The 18,076-nt window shown below is 39.6% G+C and overlaps 2 protein-coding genes across 3 annotated transcripts in view; both read left to right on the top strand.

Annotated features, from left to right (window-relative positions):
* Window positions 1-2,683, top strand: part of si:dkey-79d12.5 (maternal B9.15 protein) — a 6,897-nt gene extending 4,214 nt beyond the window's left edge. Inside the window, exons 3-5 of the mRNA XM_032518380.1 lie at window positions 724-861; window positions 1,038-1,362; window positions 1,467-2,683. Coding sequence (XP_032374271.1) covers window positions 724-861; window positions 1,038-1,362; window positions 1,467-1,667 — 664 coding nt within the window. The 3' untranslated portion in view covers window positions 1,668-2,683. The remainder of the gene's footprint in view (window positions 1-723; window positions 862-1,037; window positions 1,363-1,466) is intronic.
* Window positions 2,684-3,590: 907 nt separating this feature from the next.
* The window catches only part of kcnn4 (potassium intermediate/small conductance calcium-activated channel, subfamily N, member 4), a 22,255-nt gene continuing 7,769 nt past the window's right edge, over window positions 3,591-18,076 (top strand). Inside the window, exons 1-5 of one of the 2 annotated variants that reach the window (XM_032518343.1) lie at window positions 4,163-4,261; window positions 8,488-8,611; window positions 10,165-10,260; window positions 11,633-12,069; window positions 15,028-15,163. In XM_032518343.1, coding sequence (XP_032374234.1) covers window positions 8,510-8,611; window positions 10,165-10,260; window positions 11,633-12,069; window positions 15,028-15,163 — 771 coding nt within the window. In that variant the 5' untranslated portion in view covers window positions 4,163-4,261; window positions 8,488-8,509. Of the gene's footprint in view, window positions 4,262-8,487; window positions 8,612-10,164; window positions 10,261-11,632; window positions 12,070-15,027; window positions 15,164-18,076 lie in introns of both variants that reach the window. The other variant, XM_032518342.1, reaches the window with a different exon arrangement.

The following is an 18,076-nucleotide window of genomic DNA, read 5'->3' on the forward strand; positions in this document are numbered from 1 at the left end:
CACTGGTTTCTGCCAGTTCTAAGCTGATGTCACCGCTGGACATCTTCCAATTTTGAAGGAAAATAAGCTTGATGTGTTTTTCATCTGCTGCACTAAGTTTCCTTGGCTGACCACTGCATCTCAAATCCTCAATGTTGCCCAACTTTTTGCAAGTGTACCTTTTACGAATTGATGCTGGTTTGAAGTCAAAGGGTAGTAACTGTGATTTAGATTTTTCTTTTGATCACTCACTTTGCATTGTGTAAATTGATAAAAAGGAAAAGCATTCTTAGTTTACAGCATTTTCTGACACCTGGCCCAAGGTTGGGTGTGGTGTGTGTGTGTGTGGTGTGTGTGTGTGTGTGTGTGTGTGTGTGTGTGTGTGTGTGTGTGTGTGTGTGTGTGTGTGTGTGTGTGTGGTGTGTGTGTGTGTGTGTGTGTGTGTGTGTGTGTGTGTGTGTGGTGTGTGTGTGTGTGTTGTGTGGTGTGTGTGTGTGTGTGTTGTGTGTGGGTGTGTGTGTGTGGTGTGTGTGTGTGTGTGTGTGTGTGTGTGTGTGTTGTGTGTGTGTGTGTGTGTGTGTGTGTGGGGTGTGTGTGTGTGTGTGTGTGTGTGTGTGTGTGTGTGTGTGTGTCCATAAAGATCATACAATTATATCCCTTTTAACATCTGAGAACCCTAACATAGGAAGGGAAAACCGTAAGAAATAAGAAAACACTGACTCTTGAACACTGACTCCTTCACAGATGTATCCGGATAAATAACGGAGTACTTTGTGATGAAGTGATTCTGAAGGCATGTGAGGAGAGTGAGCTCACACCCAGTGAACTAGGCCTTCCGTGTGAGATCACACTGTGGATCGACCCAATGGAGGTGTGTGCAAGGTGAGTCACTTAGCTCCAAAAAAGTGAAAAAACAGACACACTTCAACAATAGAGAAGCATTTCTCAGTCCAGCCAACAATTATGAGCAAGTTTTAGTCATGATGTATTCTGGGAAATGATGTATAATATGTGGGAAGTCAGAATGTGTGAGTAAATAATGTGCTCCCTCTTCATAGATCTGCAGAGAACGGTAGGCCCTTCACAATAGCCTGTTTCAAAGAGGAAGGTGTGGAGGGAAAACAGACTGACTCGTCAGTGGACTCAATAAATCTGGACACCTCAGATTACCACTCTGCTACCTCTTCGGATTGTGGTTCCACTGCATCGAGCGACACAGAGGAGGAGGCAAAAGATGGCGAGACGGAGGGAGAGCGTGGAAAGGAAGAGGAGGTTGTCAAGAAGGAAGAAGCAGAAGGTGCCACCTACTCGGTAACAATGATGCCCAGGATTCGCAAGCGGCACGGAGAAGGCCCAAATAAAGTCAAATACGTCAGAAATATGGTAATTTATTTCACTCGTTTTGGACCATCTGTTAATATCTAACAATTGAGAGATAAGGCTCTCCACCATCCTTTCTAATCTCTTGTACTCCTTCCAATCCGTAGCTCCCTGCCAGCCTCCAGTACTTCTACCACCCTGCACCAGTTTGGCCTCAGTACAAGAAGGGCGCTCCTATGTTTCTTAATGCAGTATGCGCGCCACCTCCACCCCAGCAGGTATTTGGCTACTATATCTTGCCGCAGCAGTCTCCGCAGTTTATTCTGCCTCAAGCCACTCTGCAGCCGTGGGGAGCTGTGAAGGGTTAGACCATCCAGGATGTGTGGGGTGAAGGTGGATAGACCGTTATAAGCTCGGTCAACTGAGCCATGTCATGTCAGTTCTCTGAGATCAGCTAAACTTGGGCCAAAAAAGAACTTCCTTCAACTGTATAGCTCAGTTATTCCTTTTACAACCTGTGATGTTTGCTTTTTCCTTTTTATATCTGGTAACTTGATGGCTCATACTCAGCACAGAGATGCCACTGAACTTGAATGAAACTGCTTTCTTTTAAAAAAAATCTTTCAGGTCTAAACTTCCATTGTTTTTAAACGAATTGTACACGTTCAGAAGGACTTCAATCATTGGGTGCTTGGACTAACTCAGGAACTCACAGCAATATCCAAATAGCAAATAATAGTTTTTTCAAGTGTTACATCTGTAATGTCTATTTCTTCACCAAATTTGGTCCACGGTGTTTAGGTCTCAATTAATTAATGTACAATGTGATTCAGGGTTTAATCTATTGTAGCTATGGTGACAATATATGTATATTAAGAAGAATATTTTTACTAAACTGCTTGTAAATAATACAGAGCTTGGATACCATATAGACTGATGCACACTTTCTAATCTTACCGTCTTTTTGTTGTAATTTATTTGGCCACCAGTGGATGGCACTCAACTCATAGCACATGAAATTGTATATTTTTGTATTAACATTGGCTGCTGTATTTTGCAAATCTAACTTCACCCAACGCAAACATGATTTTCAATAGCTTTAACTCTGCCCTGTCAGTACAATGCATATGCTCAGGTGTATCTGTTATGGCCTGCTCTGTGTTTTTACTGTAGCTAGCTTTCCTTTCCATGAAAATCTGCTTAATCCTGAATACACGTTTCACTCACTGATTGTTATGTACTGTGGTTAATTTGTGTTATGTTGATGCATATTTATTTGCAACCTTGAAGCTCATCTGTGTGCTTAAGCATTGTTTTGCTTTCACATTTTACATTAGCAATTTACCTTCTTATTGCAGCAGATTAAATCAACTCATACCTGAAATCATAAATTGTGATTTTTGTTTTTTTGTCGCTGATTTCTATTGTCAACACTTTTTGGTGTAGAGTTTGGCTCTGCAGCTATATAGTGTGTTTTGTCTCAAGAAAATATTTTGACTTTACCTAGAAACACCTGTCAGTCTGAACACTCTACTTACTGTCACTCAGAGCTGTGAGGATTATCATTACCTTCAGCACAAGCAGCAGGATGCTGCAGCGGAAGAACTCCTGTCTGCTGGATGTGTCATTATAGCCCAAGGTCATGATGCTGTTCCTCCTTAAACAGGTCTAGTTAGAGAGAGTAGGGGAAGAGTTGCTCCCGAAGGCTCAGTCCTCACCGCAGCGTCCTGGGGTTCGGGTCCGACCTTTGCTACATGTCTTCCATCTCTTTCTCCCCACTGTCCAGTCTACAACTGTCCTATCCATTAAATCCCGAAATGCCAAAAACATTTTCTTAAAAAAAGGCTTAGAGAAAAGTACACGAAACATCCTAGAATGGATGGCTGAAGAGTGCAGGCTAAGACAGTTAAGAATCATTTCCAATGATGGCGAACCTTCCTTGACTATTTTATGGGATAGACCACCACAAGTCAAAAAATGAAGGTACTCAACCACGAGATGTCACTCTACAGCTGTTGAGGAACTTGTGCTTACCATTGTTACGGTACCTCACCAATGCAAAAAATACATGTAGGCTATGAAGTTCCTTGCATTTTATTTTTATAGCGTTTTCTTAATTTTGTTCAGGAAAAAAAAGACAATAGTGTGGTTTGTTCCTCGATAAGTAAAATATAAAAAAACACTTTTTCTTGTGACATCATGTTTTATCACCAAATTGCAAATGATCTGATCAGACTTATCCAAATCAAAAGAAAAATAAGTGAAAATCTTGTTTAGTGACCTCTTCTGAGCGCATCGTGCAGAAGCCGAGTCCACATACCCAGCACACAAAGAAGTCATTTGGGGCAGGCTGACGCACACTCTTAAAATAATAACGCATGAAAATAAGAGTACATCGCTCACTGTAGTGTGTACACTTGGCATCAGTGCGCGCAACGACGCCGCGTAAATTGGTAGGAGTGTTAAGGTGAGGGTGTGTTAGAGGCGCCAAGTGTTTTGGTAAACCCGCTACTTCAATGAGCGACAAACGAGAGAAGGGCCTGGTACACAGTGCGCCCATCGGACTATGCCTTCCCCAACTCGGGAGGAAAGCAAAGGGGAGGCAGAGGACGAAGCAACGTACAGCGGCGCCAGGGAGCGAGGGACAGGCAACCGTCTCGTATGCGCTCTGGAGATGGAGATGACAAACCGCAGCCTGCACGGCGACTCCAAAGTGGATTGTGTAAATTGCGATGGCTTGATCAACCGAAACGGCGGGGACTCGGCAGAAGTGTCCGTACCACTGTCACTTCCCGGGAAGCGGACGGCTCACACGGAGGGAGACGACCTCTACAGACTACGAGACAGAAAGTTTTTATTAGAGGATAAAAAACGCCTTTGCGCGTTGGCTTTGGGGACTGCTCTGCTCGGGATACTGCTCACGATTATCCACGCCGAGATATGTCCCTTCGTTTACAAACCGGTAGGTTTAAGAAATAACCCAAACTAATGTCTTGACTTCAACATGTTAGAATTGACTGTATAACTTAATAAATTATTAGTTTGGAAATGTTTGAAATGTGACATTGGCTTTTATTGGGACTTAAGGTCAATTGACCTTAAAGATATAGCCTTACAGAATGTTCCACTGCAGTTCTTCTTATGATTCCTTCTGCTAATAAATGTCAATTTCACAAATCAAATCAAAACGTGAGATAGTTTTGCGCACATTGCGTTAGAACATTTAGACAGCACTACCTAAATGTTGGCTAGTCGATGTTGTCAACTGGTCGAGACACCTTGGTGTAGGGCCTTGAACTCATCAAAGCTGACAAAATATTGAAGAAAATCATCATTGGCTTGCTTTTAGCATCATGCAGTAGAACTAAAGCTGGTATAACTCTACTGCTGTGTGACTGCATCTCAACTCTTCTTCAACTCCTTGTGTCGCAGATTCAACTGCTTAAAATTGTCTACAACTTACACTATAATAGAACTGACACAAACAAATTAATAGATTTATCTTAAACCATGTTATCTTTTAATTCATGAAATATTTAAATAACTAGATAAATGGGGCAGAAAAAACACCATTGCACAACTAGCTCTTTTTGTTGTCATAACAACTTCCTTGATTAGCAGACAGCCAAGCCCCATGGAGCACAACAGCAAAACCCTGCACCTGGGCTTTGAACCCCCCTGACCTACTGATTAGTTTGTCCATTTCCAGACACACTGTTTGGTAACACAGCCTCATGACATTAACATGCAGATCTCAGTGGATAACAATGCCAGGCCACGAAATCAACAAATTATTAACTCCCCCTGACTTCATGCAGCACACGCCAGTTCCACATGTGGAAAAAAGTTCTCATGCACGCCACAAAGAAAATCAGACCACCTCCATGCTGTGCAGTCAGTGATTGATTACAGTGTCAAAGAGCCCCCACATTTATAACTCACATCAGCTAATCTTTTGAGAAACCTATGGAAATATGGTCTGACCTTAAACATTCAGAGCAACTCTCTGAACCCGGAGAAGCATGGCCATGAAATTAACGGTGCTGGCACGAATATGACAATACCATTCCAGTTCACAACTACGAGCCAAGAACAGGTGTTGTCTGTCCATTCCTAACAAAAGGCATCAGCTTCTGTACCATGGTAATGCTGATGCACTGGAAAAATGTTCTTCACTGCAGTTAAAGCATATTATTTCGGAGAGGCTGCATTGCTGATTTAAACTTACATAACTGTTTTGAGCATTTGTCTTTTAATTTTGTGATGTCCAAGTCATGAGTGTGAGCTGTTACATCTTCCTCCTCTGTGAACTGATGGATCACAGATTAAGGGTCTGTCTTTACAAAATACAACATCTTTGCAGTGGCCAGTAGCACTATTACAGTTTACTATTATTTTCATGCCCTTTTCAAGTACACCACAGGATATTTTGGAGCTGGCTGACTTGTAGGCCTATCTAATGCCTGTCTACAAAGTTATATTTTAAGCGTACCTTTTCATGGTAATACACAAAAAAACAGCGCTATTTATGGAAACGTTTTTCCACATTTCACCTCTTCCCCTACAGTGAGATTGCTCACAGTACTTCAGGCTATCTTTCCACATCATTTAGTGTATAATTAGTGTTTGCATGGCCAGTCTTAAAATCTCTCTGTCTTGAGTTTGGCTGTGCTAGAGTTTGCACTTTGACCTGGTTGCAACCTTGCGTCCCTCTGCAAAGCTGAACAATTTTTTCTGGAATTTTTTTACAACCCAAAACAATATCCATGTATTGAGCCTGAAAAGCAGAGCATAATGTCCATTTAAAAGAATATACCCTCGATGTTTGAACAGGAGCTTAAGTGGATAACTTTGATGAATTCTAGTCATTCTGGTTCTCAACCATGTGTGATTATAAAACTGCAGGTTTGCAGTCCAAAAGTTAAACACGTGTTGCAATAACATAATTCAACTTAAAAAAATATCTGACACCTGAGGCTGTAAATAGTTATTTTCATGCTATATGCTCTCACATATAACTGTTTAACCACTTCTCTGAGAACTGATACAATAATACTACCTACACAATGAAAACAAACATAGAGACTACAATCTTTGAAATACTTCCTACATATGGTCTCCTTTGCTGTGAAATTCTTAGTAAATGTCACAGTGTTTGTATAATATACAAACATTTTGTCATGGTTCAAACTGTTGCTGGCAGCTCAACATGTTTTTGTGTTGAATTGCTTGCATTGCTCATTTCTGGATTTGCGCATCACTAACCTTACTTCTTTCAGTTTTATACCCAGTGTTCAGCTACTTTATGCCTGCTTTCTCCTGTTATAATTTTACATGTTGATTGTTTTGCTGTTGGCCAGGGCCACGGGTGGAATAAAGTGTTGATGTACAATGGACGACAATTTCCTTGCGTGCTAGTTACAGTATGACTCATTATTTTTTACTTGCCTGTCAATCTAAATGTATTAAGGCTGGACTTAAGCTACTGCAATTATTCAAACATGATTTAGCAAACCAAGAAAAATCTGTTTTTTCATTCATCATTTGACAATTAATTAAAACAATAAACTCATAAACTTATAAATGAAATGTAACATTGGATCACACAGGCATCACAATATGTAGCTATATTCTCAGAGCACCTAGACATACAGCAATTTATTAATATTTCTTGTTAAAATAGCAAGTTCTTAACTTTAATATAAAGCTGTTTATAATGCACACAATGTCAGGGTCATAGGTTGACTTGTTTTTTTGACAGTATGCTGCAATATGGCCAAAGTGGATTCCCACACACTGAAGCCTGGCTCACATGTGTGGCCCACATACAAATAGGTAATCTTACCCACAAACCAATGGACCCTTGGAAGACTAACTGTGCTTTATGCTCACCCCAAAACCAGCATGCTGTGTGTAAGCCACATTTGGCCCATAAGCAACCAGGACATGCACCCTGGCAAAACTGCCTCGTCACATATGGGCCAGCTATGGTCGATTTAAAACAAGCCAAAACTCACACAAAAGCTATTGCCATTGCTGGAACTGAGCAGTGGCTACCAGATAACATATGCATGGCCCCTATGTGTATGTTATCTGTGTTGTTTCGCTGGTCATCCACAATCAGTGAGAAGAAATTATTGAAACGAGTTTCTGTGATGAGTTGTGGTTATTAAAACCTGTTGACTATTGGGTCATGAACCACTGTCCTCCTTCAATAGATCACTGTAATTATACTGTAGGGCAGCAATTCTCAAGTCCAGATAGTTTTCTGGGGGGCCTGATGAGACGCACAGACACAAAGAAAACCAGCAGTGCTAAGAGTCCCATGGACCAGGAGGGAAAAGGGCAGTAAAGTGGTACCCTACTCACCAGTAATCTGCAGGTTTTTGTTCATCTCTGACAGCTAATCAGCTACACCTGTCCTCTAAAGTGTTAACTATCCTGCATCTTATTAAACATCAGTCACATGATCATCAGTACACATCCAACCAAGAAATCGTCAACATTGACTGGGTCACTCTTACTGAAATATTAACAAAATGTCCATGTGTACTGTAGTTTTTATCCCAGCAGTGATTATGTAGAACTTGTACCAATAATCATAGGATATGTCACCAGGTAACCTCACAGGGAAATCTCCTTATGCACTTTTTGGTTGGAATCAACAAAACCTGCAAATGTTTTACCCGTAGTGATATCTCCTTTTCTATGACTGTCCCACTAGGATATTATTTGCAAACCTATTCTTAAGTTTATTACAGGATATGTGTAGTTCCATGAGTGACCTTCAGCACAAGAATCCACATGAAAGCTAACAAAACCACACTGACTAACAAACCAAACTAGAAAACCTAAGTCAGATGTATGTAGTATTTCTTTGGCAAGTATTTATTTATTACAGTCCACACAAACCAGGCCACCTTCTTTTGCATAGGATTCAGTGTTATTTGTAAGTTTTTTTTCCTTTGCCTTGGGTGGCCTGTCCTAGTGATGGTGGCTCGGTGTCCTTCTAAAATGAGAAACAATCTGTGTTAAGCATAACCCAGATTAGGTTCATCGGGCTTGAAATTACTTTTTCCAACAAAATAAAACAAAAATTATTTTAGAAACTCGGCAAGAAACATGTTGTTGAACTCTCTGTTATGGAATGTGGGGAAATGTTGAGCTTTTGTGGGGTCTTCTAATTAGCCCTAAACGAAATACAGACGTGATGTGGAATGGATGCTACTTGCGAAACTGTGGAAAACGGCGTACCTTGCCAACGGGCGTCACACCAAACCACCTACATGCTCAAGTTTCCTCAATTTTGAAAGTTTGTAATTATCTTTTAACTGTAAACCACATTAAACTGCATTTCCCGTTAAAAACTCCCCTTGACGTTGCGTCAGATGCGCTGAGACGCATGAATGAAGTATAGGTGCTCTTTAACCTACTGAGACAAGGTGCATGGCAGAAGCCTATGCTAAAATCTTAATTAATTTGTGTCTCCAGCTTTCAATTCCCTGAAATGGAAAGTATTTAATAACAAGCGCTCTTGTTACTGTAATTGAGTACATTAAAGAATCAGTAATTCCACTTCCATTAGGCCTAAGTAAATTTCCAATGAAGCTCCATTTGGAAAGACACAAATTACAGAGCAACCAGCAGTTATATTGTTATAACACAATTAGCAGAATATTCCTTTTAAATTAGTTAGGAATCATATTTTATGGAAAGGAAAAGGAACAGAGCCTAACCATTGTGAAAAGCACAATCAAAGTTCAGATGAAGTACATTTTCTTACTGAAGAGTACATCTTTCATAGATGAATCTTAACATGCATGTAATGAATCCTAGATATACAGTAGGTCTGCAACTAAATATTATTGTCATTATTGATTACTCTGTCAATTATTGTTTTAATGAATTGATTGAACACAAAAAGCATGACCAGCAGAACAAAACCCAGATATATAAATATATATTAAAAAAAAGTGTAAAAGGGGCAAATCCTTACATTGGGAAAGCTGAACATTATTATTAATTGATTAAATGTTTCAGAATAGAGTTATATAATGGAGTTTGGATATTTGAACCTGAACCAAGTCATTCCGAAATAAAGGTACACACTTAAGTCAGTTGATGTTGCAAACTGACTGGGCACCAGCAATGTGCAGATAAAAAAGCACTGTTCACTACTAAAGTGACCTGCATATAATGCTTAGCACAGTACAATTGTTGTTGGATGGGAAGCTAGTGAGGGATCAAGTCCGTCTTGCATCTCCAATTTGTTGGCCTGTCCACAGTGTCTCTGGAAAGATAGCTGTTACAAATTTTGAGAAAGAGAAACAAAACACTGATTTTCTCATCATGGCCATTTTTCTTTTAACCACTGGGTTCTTAGTACTGGGTATGTGCCCTTAGAGCGGTGGACTTAAAATAAAATAAATGTCAGAGGAACTGAGTTTTCTACTGTTTTCAAATGTTATTTTTGCTTCTGCATATAAACAGAACTACAGAAAACTGTATGATTAGGTAATTACATCATGTACTTGTATAGGATACTCCCCCAGGAAGCTTTTGTACTGCAAAAAATCTGTCAGAAGGCCGCACTGGCCTGAAGTGAACAATGTCACTGTCTGTTTTGAACTTTTATTTCAATAATTGTCTTTAAATGTTATCTGAACCTCTCCATATATGATATAATTAGCATTTGTACTTGATTTGGATACTTTGGTCTTCTTTCCACCCCTGTCATTACCATGGGCAAAATAAATGGTGTGGTTCAGTTCACAAGCTATTCCATAAATCTTGATAATGGTGAACATAATTGAAAAGAAATCTAATATTTATGCCTTATCTAAATTGTCTCCATTTCCTTCCCAGGGTTCAAACATTGCCTTATTCATCAACTGTTCCATCAGCCTGTCCACTGGGTGTCTCCTGATCCTCATCATAGCATTCCATTATAAGGACATTAGGGTGAGTTTGCCTTTTGCCTATTTGTTTTTAACAGTTTGGACGCCCTTATTGGGATGTGGTGTGTGCCCGATCAAGAGCACGTGCGTGTGCCTTGTTGAGCTTCAGGGCTCCACTTGCCATATTGTGTGCATTACTTTTTTTTTTACTAGTAAATGTTCCAAATTATCATGGTAAGAATGATACTTTATTTGAGATACCTGAGGGCAATTGTTTTATAAGGAGCTCTTGGTTCACTGATGGTAGCCTCAACACTATGTTGTCTGTGTTATATTTGCTGTGTGTGTAAAAAAAACCTGGACGAAAACTTCAGCCCACACAGACACGCACAATGTTGCAGTTGCACTATTTTTCCAATCCACATGGCTCGCTGCCATTGTATGTGAATTCAATATACATAAAGATATGTGGTTGAAATTAACCAGAGTAAACATTCTTTCATTTTCTCTCATGCACACTCACAGCAAGAGCAGAAAGGTTCTGTTCAGGCTGCTGGGTTCACTCTCACCTAATGTTTTCAGTTTGGTTGCAAGTCATGTGTGTCTGATACAAGTGGGATCCATGCAAGTGCAGAGAGGAGATAAGGAGGTGCAGGCTAAGGGTGGAGACTAACACAAGCAGTGTTCAGTGATGCCTGAGGCTAATGTTGGGTGTCAAACGTGACAAAATAAGTCAAGGAAAGAACATCAAGATGCTTCAGATTAGTGGAGTAAGGAGAGGAAAAAGTAGACCTGCTTTGTTTGAACAAACTGAGGCACAGTGACAGTGAAGCTATATCTTGACAACACATCCTCATTTTCTTACATATGAACCACTCATACAAACTAGTGGACAGGATTTCTGTTGGATATCTGCATTTCATATCATTGGAGGCTTAAGAACATGTTTCTTATCAACGACCTTTCAAGACATGATGTACTGTAGAGGATTGTGTATTTGTATTTAGCCTCAGATGCAAAACGCACATACACACAAATATGCATATCCAACATGCCAATCAATAAGATAAGTTTCTGTGTGACTTAGCAAAAACATTTGATTAGAGGTTTTGAAAAAAATAAAATGTTTTTACTGCACTGTTGTTCAGACAGAATCATGAAATCTGTTTACTCCAAGGTTTAGCCTAATGAAACAGTCGTATCATATAGACATCAACAGGTGCAACAAAACAGGCAGCACTGGGCACCACCGTAATAACAATATTGTCAACTAGTATTGTAAGAAAATAAGAGGTCAATGTTTTCTATCTAAGTTTCAAGAGAGAATAGGACTTTCACACATTAACATCAATGTGTGACTGCATTTTCATTGGTTTCCATCAGAAGTATATCATTTTCTTCTCTCTCTGGCTTTCCTGTCCTCCCCCATCTTTCAGCTGTTTATCATTGACCACAACCAGGTGGACTGGCGTATTGCCATGACCAGCCACAGGGTTCTCGTGATCACTCTGGAGCTGTTGGTCTGTGTCATCCATCCTGTTGGCACATACTGGGAGGTGGGCTTCCATGCCAACTCCTCTTCCTCAGCTCCGCTCTGTGTTTCAAACCACCACCGTGAGGCCCTGATGGATATGGAGCTGCTGTTATCAGTGCTGATGTTCCTCCGCTTGTACTTGGTGCACAGAGCCATCCTGCTGCATAGCAAAGTGCTGCTGAGTGCCTCCTACAGGAGCATTGGCTCGCTCAACAACATCAACTTCACCTTCCGCTTTGTTCTCAAGATACTAATGAACAAATACCCGGCGCGCACGCTGCTGGTCTTCATCCTCTTCTTCTGGCTCACTGCGTCCTGGATGCTTACACTGTGTGAGAGGTAAGAGAGGGGAAGAGAACTGTCAAGTATGTGTCAAGTAACTAGTAAATCTACTAGAAAAAAAATCTAATATGATGTATGTTCTCTCTGCATACTAAACATTATAATAAGTAAAGTACATAATATCTTTACAAATAAGCGACACATAAGCATTTTCACCAACTTTGAAGATTGTCTGTTCATATTATGAGGGACATCCATTGAAAATAGGAATTGTTTTAACTGTGAAAGTCTTAAGGAACAGTCTACCCTTAAATTTACTGTAATTTATGAACTGATTTAATTTGCAGCAGTTAAGTAAAAGAAAAACATATTGAAGATTGACACCACTCTCATTTCTGTACACTAGCTATGACGCTACGGCCAGCAGATGTTTAGCTTAGCTCAGCATAAAGACTGAAAGCAGGCATAAACAGCTAGCATGGCTCTGTCTGAAGTCAAGGGTTGGCAAAAATGACCACATGTGGTTGTACAGGTGGTTGTGTGCCGGGCTATTTAATGCAGGAGCAATAACTTCCTGGAGTCTTTAGTGATGCTAGGCAGATATTATTTATTTTCGAACCCTTGGACAGAGTCAGGTTAGCTGTTTCCCCCTAATTCTGGGATTTGTGCTAAACTAAGCCAAGCGTCTGCTGGCTGTAGCTTCACAGTTAGCGTATAAACATGAGAGCGCTATAAATCTTCTCAACTTAGTCTTGGCAAGAAAGCAAATACATGTATATCCAAAATGTCCAACTATTCCTTTCTTTAACACAATTTTTCCAACATTCAGCATCAATAAATTAGCAGTAATGTTCCTTTGACATATCAGAGTATATTCTTTGCTTGATTGTTTCTAGTTTTATGAGAGAGCTGTTGCTGCTCAACAAATACTGACTGGACTCAACATGCAGAAAAAGTAACAGCAAGCGAAGGCCAGTTGTTTGCATTCCACATTAATAACTATGGCCATTAGTTTTAACACTAACTTTCTCCATGTTCTTTACAAAAGTGAATTTTAACTACACTGTTATATTGTGGATCGAGCAAATATGTGACTGCCCAGGGCACATTTTTCCAATGAATAAAAGAAAAATCAAATTAGGTGAGTAATCTAATTTTTCAAAGTTATCTTTCAATGAGAGACTCTTGTGCCAAATAGTGAGCTTTTGATGTCTGAAAGAAGAGACAAAAATGTTTCTGAATGGTATTTTGTGGTATATCATACAGTAATGATTCACAAAGTAAACCGTGAAACATTTTATGGTTTTCTTTGCTGTTACGCACACACACACACACACACACACAAACACACACACACACACACACACACACACAGAGCTCTGTCTGTTACTATCTTCCCCCAAACTTCCAGTCCCCGTCACACGCATACACATTAAAGAAAAACTAATTGTTTGGTAGTTTAACATTCCTCCTCAAACCTTGATGGTCAATTTGACTTTCCTTTTCAGAATGGATTTTCCAATAACTGCTTAGATAATCATCAAATTCTATGTTATTATTCTGACAAATTTCTCTTTAACGTAAGCCAAATAAATGTCAACTTTATCCTCTGGCTGTTTGAACAGCGTGAGGTCATTCGTTCATTTGAACCCTAATGGGAGGTTTAGCCTTCAGTTTCACATGTCACAGTCTTGTGTTTGTTTTGATTAGTCAAAAGTAATAAAAAGTGCTTATGATTGATCACTGATAAGACCACCAAATCATTTAAAACTGACTTGTTACACATCCAGGAAATGGATGAACACTCACACTGTATGACTTCTCTGTGTGGTTTCTGACGAGTGTACATTGGGCTTGTGCTAAATAATGATTTACAAGTTCACACTGGTACCCATTACTTCCTAAGTCACATCCACACTGGTAACACAGTTTGATTAACAGACCACACCTTTATCAAACTTGGATGACTCATTGTGCATATGTTTTGTTCATCGCAGTATCTAAGACATAAAGTTATATGTAACTGTAATCATAAAAAGGTCCCTGTAAGGGATGATGTAATTTGTACCGATTATAAAATAATTGGTTGTTCTAAATCAATACACTTCCAATTGCGTTATTTCAATTCATTGCTAGTCTTTAAGCAAGTGTACAGTAGGCCAGTTTAACATGCAGAAATCTGAAATTTTTCTATAAGCAAGAATTTGACCTATGGATAGGGCAGGACAATATCACAATGTAAACCAATACAAAGGATATTAATGTCTACTGTCGGTTTTTGTCATATTGTTTGTGGTAGTCATCACTATGATATGTTTGGTTATATTAGGCCACTGGGAAATGTTGTCCTGCAATAAACATATACACTGCTGTAAAACCATAAACTTTATGGAAGGTTTCCAGATAATGTACTACATCAAGACATTTGATTCAACTTTAGTAATATTGCAATATAAGATTACATAAACTGTGACATAAGATTGTATCTGTGTCATCCATAACTATATATATAGTATATATATATATATATATATATAGTATTTGTTTTGCTGTTGTATAGTATTTGTTTTGCTGTATAGTATTTGTTTTGCTGTTCTTAATTTATGAATTCCCTGTGCAGCGTCCTTGAGTGCCAAGAAAGGCGCCTTTAAATAAAATGTATTATTATTATTATATAAGAGAATACCAATTTTCCATATAAGATTAAAGAATTAGTAATGGATGGATTTAATTTGGGTTAAATGGAGCAGTCTTTTCACAGTGATACATCTGGAAATCAATAATTGCTTGTCAACTCTCCAAACTTAACTTACTTTCCCACAACTTTGTCTCTATTTTCCACACAATACTGAATTACATAGTCATTCCAAGGAAACTAAAATTAGATGTCTTATGTAAAAGTTAATTAGTTATGTTTATGTCAGGAATGTGGCCTGGCCCATTAATACAGTCTGAGTACATTTAAAACACGTTTTGTTACGACACAATCTCACTCCTGCTTTCTCCCTCCTGCAGACAGACCCAAGCAACGACAGGTCACATGGACACAGCTATGTGGCTCATAGCCATCACCTTCCTTACAGTGGGCTATGGTGATGTGGCCCCCAACACCAGCTGTGGCAAGGCTGTGTGTCTCTTCACTGGAGTCATGGTAACTAGGTTGGGTTGCTTGTTGAGAAAGCGTAGAGAAAATAAAGATTGCGTGCTCATTTGAGATTCATTATGAAATACAGTGGCTTTAAAAACATTACCATAATTTCATGTGCTTGCTTTAGCGTCTTTGGCTCTCTTATCAGAGAATGAACAGCAGTAGTGGTTTCAACACAAACAAAATTTAATGCTCAGTAAGATAAACACAAAAACAATCTTATATGTGTTTCATTTTTCTATGTGTTTCTAACCAAACCACCTCTTATTTCTCTGCATGGACTACCAGCTGATAAGGCACAACAACATGATGTTCTGTGCTGTTCTTCTCATTTTCATTTAATTTTATTTTATATTTTGTTGTGTTGTTTCTGTATACAAACATTTCTACCTTATTTTCACTTTTATTCAGTTTTGGCTCTATTCTGATCCTTTACCTTGCCTTCTGATCTATTTGATTCCATTTAAGTCTCCCTTTTCAGTTCTATTTAGTTCTAATCTGCTCAATTATTTCCATACTGTTCTGTTCCATTTGTCCCCAACATATTATGTTATTATATTATGTATTATGTATATCTTCCTTCTGATCTGTTCCGTATTGTTCTGCTCTCTTCTGTTCCGTATCATCTTCTCTGTTTTTTTTCATTCCCTTCAGTGTTCTGTTTCATTGCGGCAACTCTTTCCTCTATTTACCTATTTAGTTTTTCCCAGTATAGATCCGTTCACTTCTCTCTTGTGGATTTTGCGTTCGATCATTGTGCTAGAATGTCCAGCTTACATATTTATGCTGCTAAATGGAGACTAGTATCCTATCTTTCATTTAAGTCACAGGTTAAAGCCAAACAGGTTCAATTCGGAAACACTTGTAGGTTGTAGGCTGTTTAGGTCAACTCTGGGTATTCAGAGTAGGGGAGACTGAGCAGCTGTATGATAACAAAAGACTTGGGCCTGTGTCTCTGAATCCCGAGATCCCCAGTACTAGATAACGCCCCACACACCCAGGGAAGACACAGTGGAACAAACACACACACACCTACGGAAAGGCTCTACTGCAGTTTGGTCAGGCTGACATTGTTTTCAATCTGTGCTTAGGGTTCACGATTGAAATAGAGAAAGACTATATTTGGTAAGGTGGTCAGCTAAAGTTAACACCTCCAGCATGAGTTAAATACTCCTTGGAAAGGCAAAAATCCAGAGAGTTAGGAAGGTACAATGTAACACTGCATTGTGGTTAACTTTACTGCTTAAACCTAAATGCTTCTGTGTAAGTCATCAAAATCTCCCAAACCTTCTTCACATATCCAGAGTCAAGCTGCCCCTTTTTGCCCGGCTGCACATCCTGGACACACCTGAATGCTTTCAAACCCTTGTGTGTGTGTGATTTAGATCCCAGCTGTAAATGGCTGGTGCTTCTGCAAGACCTTTGTGGTACAAGCCACTGACATGACAGGACTGAAAGAGGGAGACTGTCACCATGCAGTGGCCACTGTGCAAAGCAATACAAACCTTTCAAAGGGCATTTTTGAAAGTAACAGCATAATATTGTGGTTTTAGGGTCATGCAAAGGAGAGGCAAGGTTAAAACTGAAAAATGGTGGAATGGAGGGTCAGATAAAGAGATGGAGGATTAAAGGGATGGGGAAATTATACTTGAGATAAAACAAAGAGTTACAGTAAAGTAAGATCAACAATTAGTCACTGAGAGTGAGGAGTGGCTGTGTGTTTAAACATGCATAGACTATGGCTCACTGCCTCACCTCTGCTGTGTTAAATTCTGGTACAAGCAGATACGAGTCACCACCGTGATTCTGCATGTGGGGCACGAGTCTGGTTCAGACACCTCTGTGACAGAGTGGAAAACAATCTTTCCCCTCTTTCTCTTTCTCCCTTGTTTTTTATAAGCTTCCATCCTTTTAAGGTAAAACTTTCCACCATATCCATTTTTAGGTGGTTTATTGCCTTTGGCACCATCACAACAGGAGGGGGTGCCAACCTGTGCTTGTGATTTGGAAAAAAATAAATTTCCTACTCCCATCAGGGCAGTTTTGGGAGCCAGGCACTGGGGCTCTCACACCTGTAATATGGCTGAACGCCTCTAAGGTCATCACTTCTGCTCGACTCCAGCCATAGCTTAATTTGCAGCTGTGTTCAGGGGTTGACAACTGTTTGTATCCCACCGCTGTGTGTGGATGGTTTCAAGGAAAGAGTTTTTTACCTCCCAGGTTTCACAGACAGTGTAATTATAGATATTTTGTGGCAGTTGGAGTGAAGGATAAATATATCATTTAAAACTGTGCTTTCTCATGCTCATGCTTGATCTTGCGCTCTGCTTTTCTCTCTCTCTTTCTAATGCAAGCTGAAAAGAGGACAGCAGGTAAAGACTTTTATCATTATCTGTGGTGGACATGAAATCAGTGATTTGCCTGTGTTTCCTGTGATGTCTATGTGAATATGTAGATGTAATTCGCTGTGCTGCCCTATCTGAATCCTCACCATCATTCTGTGGTTCCCGGTCCAGCAATAGCACACAACTATTCTCAAAGGAAAACAGCACTATAGCAGTGCCACAGAGGCCTGTGTTTAACCGTTAAACTCTCTGTGTAAATATAACTTTGATTTATTGGACAAAACCATATGAGGTATGAAGATCAACATTCAGATTTATGAAGAATTGTTTTCCCTTGAGGGGAATGGTGGAGCAAAACACACAAGACCCACTGTTGAGGGTTTAGACAAATTCAGAGTGCAAATGTTTCTCTTGAGTTCTGCCTTGTTGATGTCACCATCCAGGATCGGTCTCAAACGCTTACACGACTATTAGAAACTGTTGAGAAGACAGGCAGATGGTAGATATATTAGTAACCATGCCAACCCCTGTGTGTGTGTGTGTATGTGTGTGTGTGTGTGTGTGTGTGTGT

The sequence above is a fragment of the Etheostoma spectabile genome, chromosome 6, assembly GCF_008692095.1.
Source record: "Etheostoma spectabile isolate EspeVRDwgs_2016 chromosome 6, UIUC_Espe_1.0, whole genome shotgun sequence".
Lineage (NCBI taxonomy): Eukaryota > Metazoa > Chordata > Actinopteri > Perciformes > Percidae > Etheostoma > Etheostoma spectabile.